General features: G+C 37.3%; 1 protein-coding gene across 1 annotated transcript; it reads right to left on the bottom strand.

The window, feature by feature from the left end:
• Positions 1-7,155: 7,155 nt before the first annotated feature.
• LOC125233449 (putative uncharacterized protein DDB_G0288537) lies at positions 7,156-9,669 on the bottom strand. Its single transcript, XM_048139482.1, has 3 exons — positions 9,541-9,669; positions 8,530-8,657; positions 7,156-7,848 (listed from the first exon to the last, which is right to left on the bottom strand). Exons 1-3 carry the CDS (start codon positions 9,587-9,589, stop codon positions 7,351-7,353), a joined length of 675 nt encoding a protein of 224 aa, XP_047995439.1. The 5' UTR covers positions 9,590-9,669; the 3' UTR covers positions 7,156-7,350.
• Between the last annotated feature and the right edge of the window lie 359 nt (positions 9,670-10,028).

Raw genomic sequence — 10,028 nt, forward strand, 5'->3', positions numbered from 1 at the left:
TTTGTAATGTAATATTTATTCTGCAAGCGCTAGAAGCCTAGTGGTAAGAGCGTGCGACTTTCGATCCGGAGGTCGCGGGTTCGAACCCCGGCTCGTACCAATGAGTTTTTCGGAACATACCTATGTGCGAAATGTCATTGGATATTTGCCAGTCATTTTTCGGTGAAGGATTCTCCGCGCCAAATCTTGGGATTAGTTGTCAAAGCGGACCCCAGCCGGCGTATCATGTTGCCAATTTTATCACTTATCCACGTGGATAAAACATCTGTCACTCTGTGATTAAATGGAGATAGTTGAAATAATGGAGAGTGACATAGGTTATTTTTTGTCTCGTTCTAGACCCCCACTTCCCTAAAATGGGGGGGTGCAAGTTTGTATGGTATTGAGCATTCCGCAATTTTCGACTTTAACGCGAGCGAAGCTGCGGGCAAAAGTACCTTAGTACCTTATAAAGAGTGGCGCTGAAGCTTGGGCAGTATCATCTATGGTATGGTATGGTATGGTATGTGGTCTACCTACGACCTGCCTCTTACGGGAATAGGTACAGGCATGTAGGTAATGTTATTCATATAATTTTTAAGAAAAAAAAACCGCCGCCTTTGGGATTCTGGTGAAAGCTACTTGCGAATGTTGTTCCTCTGCACCAAATGTCACTGTTTTGGACGTAAGTGCATGCTATTCTTATAAAAATACCAAAGTCACTATAAGCGTGCCGTTCAGATTTGAGGAGTTCCGTTCTGACCATCATCAGCAGTTCCACTGCACCAAATGTCACTGTTCCGTGCGTAAATGCATGCTGTTCCTTAAAAAACACAAAAATCACCATATGTGTGCCTTTCAGATTTGAGGAGTTCCCTCGATTTCTCCAGGATCCCATCATCAGAACTGGGTTCTGAGAAAAATGGAACCAATCTGTATGCATATACATTAAATCAAAAAAACAATTTTCAAAATCGGTCCAGTAACGATGGAGATATCGAGGAACAAACATTAAAAAAAAAACATACAGACGAATTGAGAACCTTCCTTCCTTGAGAGATTTGAGGCGGCGGTTAAAAATTAATCCAAATACCTACCTAATCGTGTCGTAGAGTAGACACTCCTTATTACCGTAAGTCTCTGTTAAACCCAGAGCACCTACTCGTGACAAAGTTGCTTCATTGTCTCCGACTCAATTTCACATACTCCTTATAGGATTTCATGTCACACCGTAGCGAGCACGAAACTGTCGAATTTCTATCAAATGATGTATGGAAAAAATAGGTATAACCTACACCTCCTCGCTAAGCTTGCGTTTTTATTAGTAGTTTTATTAGTAATCACTTTATTGTGTACAACATTTACAACAATATACAATTTGTAGGAATAGAGATTTATTTTGTTTCTATGTAGGTTATATACGTATCATCATCATTATCAGCCTATCTTCGTTCACTGCTGGACATAGGCCTCTGCAAATGCACGCCACTGTTCCCGATCTTCAGCTAATCTCATCCAGCCCGCCCGTATATACGTCTTCTTTCCTGGTGCCGTAGCCGAATGGCATTTCTGCGACGCGAAATGAAAACGAAACGCCGCGAAAGGTAGTCTGGCTCTGTCGCGCCTATACGCAAGATCGATAGAGATAGATATCTACGAGCGTTTCGTTTCGTGAGCGTTTGTGCCATTCGGTTACGTACTCTGGTAATATACCTAAGTCTACAAGTATTCTATGGCTACAGTAGTCCAAGAGATAAAATGTCGATAATATGCAATTTTCTCGCCAATATTTAAGAATAAATAACGTCTTTAGGAGCTGATGTACCTACCTAATAAAATAAGTGTTCGGCTGCTCGGCACAGTGTAATGTAAGCCATCTTTAATGTAGAACGCTTAAACCGATAAACGTTATGATATCTTCATTTAGTTACGTATTCTTAAAGCGTATCAGTATCTTCGGGGCACAGAACGGCTTTCTTAACACTGAAGTTTTTGGTTTACGATACTTGCACTTCGATGAAGCTAATATTTAAGACGAAATTGAATGGGCCTCCAAAATGTTTTCTTACAAACGTAGTCATGATTTGCCTCCCATCCATTGATGAAAATATTTTGATATAATTAAGTTAATACCTATTGACCACAATCACCGTAGCTTTTAATAGGTACTATATTTTACTTTTACTACTAGAATTTTACTTTTAATACTAGAATTAATAGCTAAGATTTTTTTCTAATTATTTTAAGAGGTAGAGGGACATTTGAACATTTTAACGAAAACGGTTTATAAAATTAAATAAAAAATGGAAAAACGTCTAATATGCACCTAGCATATTAATTGTTAAAATACAGCAAAACCCATTAAAATATTTTCCAAAATGTCCATATCCAAAGAGGAAAAAGGGAACAATGTTAGTATGGAGAAGCGGCCGTCCCGTTTTCTCTTAAGCGCTATATCTTACATATCTAGCACGGATCGATACAAGATTTCTATAATTGAAGCTGGGGCATTGTATTTACGGATTGCAGAAGCACTTGGGTAGAAAGGTCAAATCCATTAAGGAATACAGACGGTCAACCAAATCTTGGCACTAAAAGAACGCGGCAAATTTGAAAAACATAAGGTTCAGCGGCCAGTGGTTTTCATAAAATGTCTTCCTAAACCTTAGCGGAGTCAGAACGTTAGCGGAATCGTCGATGAGCGACGATTAATTAAAAATTGATTGAAAATGTAGGGGACTAGGTTTAAGTCCAATAGAAATTTTGAATTTCGTGGCCTTATTGCCTAGATTTGGCTGACCGTATATATGTATATCGCAAAGGTTAATTATAGTCTATATTATTTAAGTATTTAAACAAAGTCTAATACCCTAAAAGGCTCCTAAGCCACTTAAGATCATTATTTTACCTTTTTCCGACGTTTCGGCCGTGCGGGCGTTAAGATAAATCTAAACCCATAGACGATTATGCTCCGAGAGCCTTCCTGTCCTGACTTCATTTTTAATTGATATTTCCTGTGATTCCGCAGAAAAGAGTTTGTAATTATTTGCTGTGGCTCGCTCGGACGGCAACAAAGCAAATTACCAGCTTAATTCAACGGATGAAAATGAGAATGCAAAGGGTTATGTACTTATAGTCTGTTAATGATGTGGTCTAGATTCTTTAGTTTTTATCCTGTTGTGCATGGGTAGCGGCAATTTTTTTTTTGTTTGTATAGATTAAAAATGAACACTCAATTATCATCTAAATTGCCATCCATGTATGTAAAGGTATATTATGTTTTTATAGAGTTGGTACTTATGATAGGCTCTGTAACACATTTTTTAATACAGGTACTTAATTCCAAATAGGTTTCGTGTTCTATTATATATTCTAGAACACCAGTTTTGGATATCTACTTGAGAGTTATTTCGGTTTTTCCGCCCAACTGAGAAACGCCTACCTGCGAAAACTTTTGCAAGAAATACTGAAAAAGGCTACAAACTTAGCAAACTTGTGTTCCACACTTGACCTTTTATACAGCCCTTAGAGAACTGATTGCGAAAGTTTGACAGACACTGCTTGGTTTATCCTCTAGTCTAGAATAACCATTGCCATCAAATATCTGTTAATTGTAATAAAGTCTTAGTACCTGTTGATATAAATCATTACAAAAAACTCGAGTCTAGGATCATTCTGTAAATTTATCACTTATATAGTTAACAAACTGAAAAAAATTAACGGTACATAACTCATTATCATTCATTTATTCATCATTTTCATCATTACATTTTTTTCACAGATTTCATTATTACACAAAGATTTTTATATAATATGCACACGGAAAAAAAAACTGATTAATTGAATTCAGCCGCCCGTATCATTCGCGGGGACTGGAATCAGAAGTTACAGATTAAAAAAAAACCTGTTGATAAAAGCTGAATAAATTGCAAAGATACAAAAAAGTGTGGTGATAAGTAAAGTAATAGCCTAAGCGATTGATACCGTAAAATGAGGTGGGTTTAAAACGCAGGGGCGACTTTGAAAATTAAGTTTTAAACTACTGTAAGTTAATTCGTGATTTTCTATAGTAGATTGAGAGGAATATTTATTGATCTAACTAGTTACACGAACAGTTTCAGTGAATAATGAATAATGGTCATTTTAAGGCCGTTCGAATACCATCAAAGTAACCCCAAATTTTCCTAAAGCCACCCCGGTTGGCCGTACGGAAAACGTTCTCTAACCATCCTTCCATTAGCACTTTACTTATGTAGGTATGTTATGTAGTACAATAGAGACTTTAGCTTAGTGTTTCCTCTACGAAGCGTAACAAAACGCATTCTTTTTATGAATAAATTAATTCCCCGTATCAAAGCCGGCTTAACCTACTTAAGTCCTCACAGACCTTACCTGCACTAATTTCCCAGGAACATAAAAGAGTTAAGTAAAAATTTTATAACTTTTATAAATACTTATTTTATTCATATGCTCATGTTGGCATCATCTTTTTATACATCTACCGTCCCGTTGTATGAAAACATCTGAAAATAATTTCAACAATTAATATTGTTTGTTTCGTGAAGTTGGTAGACGTGAATTAATTTGTATCCATCACGTTTTGCAAAATTAAACTTGTGTTTTAAAGCTCATTCGTGGAGTTCAATAGCTTGTAAATTTTAATTTGGAATGTTGATTAATGTAGGATTCCCAGTTAATTAAACCGTAGCACACAAAATAACCACTATCTCCATTTAATTTTCCTACTAGCACTATATCTGACTCTGCTTGCGTACCTACCTACATACCTTTACTAACCACCAAATTCGTAAGAGGATTATTCTGTTGTAAACTTTTTATAGGTCGTTTTGAGTGAGCTCGTCTTTGAGAATCAAACGATTTCTTTTCTGAACTGAAACGGACTACGGACGTGACTTAATAGTACATTACGATATAAGTGCGTAAAAAAGGAAGTTCGAAACGAGTGGCGATAAATTAAAACACGACCGAAGGGAGTGTTTTAAATCGACACGAGTTACGAATTTCCTTTTCGCACGTGTATCGTACGACGTTTTTCAGTACAGATGAGCCTCCGAAGTTTCGACCTGGCATATAATGAACCACTTCTCGCACTAGTGCGTAAAAAAACACCATCTGTACTGAAAAGTTTCGAAACGACACAAGCCAATTCAAATTCAAACGCACATCGATATCCGAAAAAACATAGTTTTTCGATGTCGTTTTTCTAGTTAGTCATCGCGTTCGGTCCCGCTCGCGCCAATACAGCTACGAGAAAGTACGAGCGAAATTATGCACGATATCCGAATGACATCCTTCATGGTTCCCCTTGTTATTGGCATAATTTTACAATCATGAATTCTTTTTGGCATAATCTATATTGAAATAATTCACCTTTCGCATAATCTGTTAGGGCATAGTATAGTTACGCATAATTTGTCTAGGCATATTTTTGTTTGTCCGAATATATTTCATGCATAACGGTTATTCGCCGAATCGTTTTTATGCATAAATTATGCATAACATGGTTTAGTCGGAATTTACCACTGTTATGCGAAAATCGTTTCGGACAATTAAAGTTATGCCAAATAGAGGGAAGCCATCCATCATATGTCCTAAGTATAGGTATTATATCACTATAAGTTGGGATTGGCCTAGACTATAAATTAACTCGTAATATGTATCTACTGCCAGTAATGTTGACGTGTCAAGGACAGCAATATCCCTTGATATCGGACAAATAGTGTCTTGAAGTCTTTCTCATAGACCACGACAATAATGCCTCCGAAAATATTAAATTTTAACTTTACACGGCAATTCAAGTTAGAATAAATAATAACATCCGTTCCAACACTGCTTGTTTCAGCACAAAGAAAATAAAGGAACGCAGATACTCACTAACACCGCAGTTCCGAGCGCAAATGAACCGGCCCGGGTTAAAGTACGTAACGTTGTTCGATCCGCACACGGGCTTGTATTCTGTACTCGATTGGCAATCCTGCACACATTGTCTCTGCGTGGGAGTATCGCAACTGTGAACAGAGGCGTTTTATCATGTTTTATGGTGCTGAAAGTTCGATTAAGCTGCCGCTTTGTAGCATCTATATAGTTTCTATCGCCTTCGTTAGCATAAAAGTGGAATGGAACACTGGCGCACGATACGCAGGTTATATTTTCATTTTTTTGAGTCTCACTTATTAAGTTTGCTTTGTTCAGATTTGGCTTAATCAGATCTAACCGATATCTAGTTAATCAGGGACTAGGGAGCCAGACGAACAAGTAGTAACAGATATATTTTTGTCTACGGTATCTAATGTGCGAAATGTATTGTAGGTACGTGCCCCAGTGAACTGTTAAACTTAAGGGCGTAGGGCGTATTGACACTGGATCTAGTCGATAGCACCCACACTAAAAGCTCTCAGTGTAAATACGTAATAAAGATAAAGCCGTTTATGACCTGCATATTGGCATACAACTTATTGATCTAGCCGGCTCAATATAGCAACCGCACTCCTCTGAAGCCAATTCGAATGTGTTTTATCTTATCTTATACTTTTAAACGAGCAATTCTTGTATATTTATTTATTTATTTATATATACCGACGATCTCGGAAACCGCTCTAACGATTTCGCCGAAATTTGTTATGTGGGGGTTTTCGGGGGTGAAAAATCGATCTAGCGTAGCCTTAGATCCCGGAAAACGCGAATTTTCGAGTTTTCATGAGTTTTTCTTTCGCGGTAGTAAACGTAAAATATGGTCGTTAATTTCGCCGCGCGCGCATCGATTCCGCTTAGCTCAGTCGTACGAGGTCGGTCTAATGTACGCAGATAGATCGTAGGTGTCAGGGTTTCGAATCCCGGCCAGAAATTAAATTTTTGTTTTTTGTCTTTTTTTTTGTTTTTGTATTTATAAGAGTTTTTTTTATCTAAAGACGTGATATATTAAAATAGAACCGAGCGAAGCTCGGTCGCCCAGATATTTCTATTAATTTGGGGATGTCTTCGTGAGTTCATATTATGGGGTTCCGACACTGGGCTGTTAATGCTGTTATAAATGTTATATACCTACCAGTACCATGGCCTCCGTGACAGCACTTTTTGATAAATAATTACTTGCTACGTCTATTTTTAATCATAAGTGAGAGTAGGTATGTATTTACTGAATAATTAAAACAATGGTTTACTTACGTTTAAACTATCGTTTTAATGTATACCTTTTAACAACAAAATGCCTACTAGTCATTTAAACATACTTAAATATTGAACATGAAAATTTATAGTCAGAGAAAAGATTTCAAAACAATTTCGCTTAGAAACTGAGCTTATGTAATGTCTGTGTGGGCAAAGTATTTACTTTACCTCAAATAACTGTAATTATACCCACCCATCCTGGAATACAATGCTATCTGGGACAGAAGTTGTAGTCATAGCAACGGGTTTTCCCAATATGGCTACTGGATTGTAGCTGTCTTGGGGGTTCTGATTTTGAAACTGGTTTCCATTTTGATTTTGGAACTGCTGCTGATTTTGATTTTGGAACTGGTTTCCAGGATTCCAATTTCCAGGGATGTTGCCATTCTGAATTGGAATATCGTCTAAAGTGCCACTGCCAGTGTTCATATTTTGGTTTTGTCCAAAATTGTTACCGTTAAAGTTTCCTTGTTGGTTTGGTTGGGACGGGTATTGATTAAACTGCTGGGAAGGGTATTGGTCAAACTGTTGGTTAGTCTGTTGATTAGGATACTGAACTGGTGAATACTGGTTTTGGCCAGGGCCAACATTGTTTGGTCCGAAACCGCCCTGAGGATAGAATTGTGCTTGATTTGGTGTCTGCATTTGTTGCCAGTTGTTGAATTGTGGTTGATGATTTTGCTGAAAAATAAGATAAACATCTTAGTTAAGATAGGTTGGGACTTATATTAGTGAGATATATGAGGTACAAAATTGGGTTAACTGTGACCTGCATGTGTTTCATATCTAAGGGTAGCGTAACGGTGAATAAATAGGTTGGACTATAGTTAAAAAGTAAATTTTCCTTTTTTATCAAGGCATTAAGTACTATCACCTGCAAAAGTGCATGGAGAAAGTATGAATGAAATCATTGATAAATTCGCCATGCTCTGGTGCATGGCGAATGCAGGGGCACACGCCATGGTTTCGGGGAGATAACACAAACATAGTTAGGCTAATGTTCGATCACTGGAAAATTGATGCATGAAGTTATTTAGAACGTTTTCACATTATCCAATCCGATATCGCATGTAGGAAGGATGTCAAAGATAGCGCCTCTTATGTAATTAATTAATTTTAGAATGTCGTATAGATTAATCCACTTTTATCAATTTTAAAGCAGAACATTTGGCTATATTCAAGGTCAAATTACTTTATCCACTAGTGGATAAAATGCGTTTTTACCCGCTGGTATTAAAGGACAAAACGCGTGTTTCCGAGCTAGTGAGGGGAAAATAATAATAATAATGTTGTTCAAACCTATATAAAAAGCTCTAAATTATTCAATAGGTATAGGTCAGTTTCGGGTGATTTTGCGCCTACCTGATTGAAATATCCTGGCCCGTGGAATATTGGTCCCAGAATATTTTCCAAACCGAAGAATCTGTTCTTTAGCTCCGGCTTCGTTGTTGATGTGGTTGTTATATCCTTTGGATGGCCGAACACCGAGGCTGTGGAAATAAAAAAATAAATTGATACATTTGAAAGAAAAAAACGTATAAGGTAATTAATGAATCTACGGTTGTACTCACGTTATTATATTGATAATCGCTATTGCTGCGACATGTTTCGGGCCAATTCGGAGGCCCCTCATCAGGCACATATAGGAGTTCACGCGACGGCTAAACTCCGTGGACGTGAGTACAACCGTCGATTCATTAATTATTTGAACATGTCTCACGAAAGTTTAACGTGTATGTATAAGGTACTTAGAGGGAGACAATTTCGACAGACGGAGAATTTCGACTAATCGATTTTTTCATTATTAAAAAAAGTGTCCGCTGGTCACATATGGCCCGCTTGTTCAGTGAACACATATGGCACTCAAGTTAGTGGTATAAAATGTAAAAAAAAAACGATTATTTGAAATTATCCGTCAGTCGAAATTGTCCCCTGTGCCTTAGCCGTATTTTTAAATTGGTAGTAAAATGTGAGTGTGTTTAGTAAAACGTCCCACTTTGTCGGTTACCATTAAGGCGAGATTTACTTGTATTTTTATATAAATAAACTGACAAAGCGGCTTTATAGCAATCGACAAAGTGGGACGTTTTCCCGTGCACACTCACAAATAGTTTTTTAATGAAATATTTCACTACCTAGCATCAAGTTCAGTGGTGGGTAAAGTACGGCCCGCGGGCCATGTAACGTGCGGTGCGACCCGCGAAAGGATTGTAATTGTATCACATCAGTAGGTATTAGTCCCGCCGCCTAAATCTGGCCCTCCTTTAAAATTGCTTCAAATTTTGGCTCCCAATGTAAAAAGTATGCCCACCAGTCCCACAACTGATCAAGTTGCTCGTTATTATGTAAGTAATACGTTATGTTACTACTTACCCAAAACAAAACATAGAAGCACAAAGTCCCGTTTGAACATTATTACCATTATTAATTTATAATTAATTTTATTTACACTACTTAGTTGTTTCACCAACGACCGATATAACTAAACTGTCTATCAACGGACAAGTCTACCCACTAGGTACATCATTAATATAAATACGTCATAATATATGAAGTTTACTCCACAAACTATTTTACTAATGGATACGCCAAAAACACGGTCTAATCTGGTTTTCGTAATGAGTCAGTCAATAAAACGATAATTTTCTAGTAAGTTACGTCTATCGTTCGGTTTTTTAAGGGTTTTCCTTTTTCACGTGGCAAATAAAGCATACGACCCTATGTTATATCCCCTATGTTAGGGTGTAACCACATCTTTTATCCTCATTTATTTCTCATACACAAGATATATGCGAATCGTTGCGGATATATTATGGTTAGGGTTACACTCCTTTTTTGAAGAACCCCATTCTGTAGACCTT

This window comes from Leguminivora glycinivorella, chromosome 1, assembly GCF_023078275.1.
Source record: "Leguminivora glycinivorella isolate SPB_JAAS2020 chromosome 1, LegGlyc_1.1, whole genome shotgun sequence".
In the NCBI taxonomy this organism is placed as follows: domain Eukaryota; kingdom Metazoa; phylum Arthropoda; class Insecta; order Lepidoptera; family Tortricidae; genus Leguminivora; species Leguminivora glycinivorella.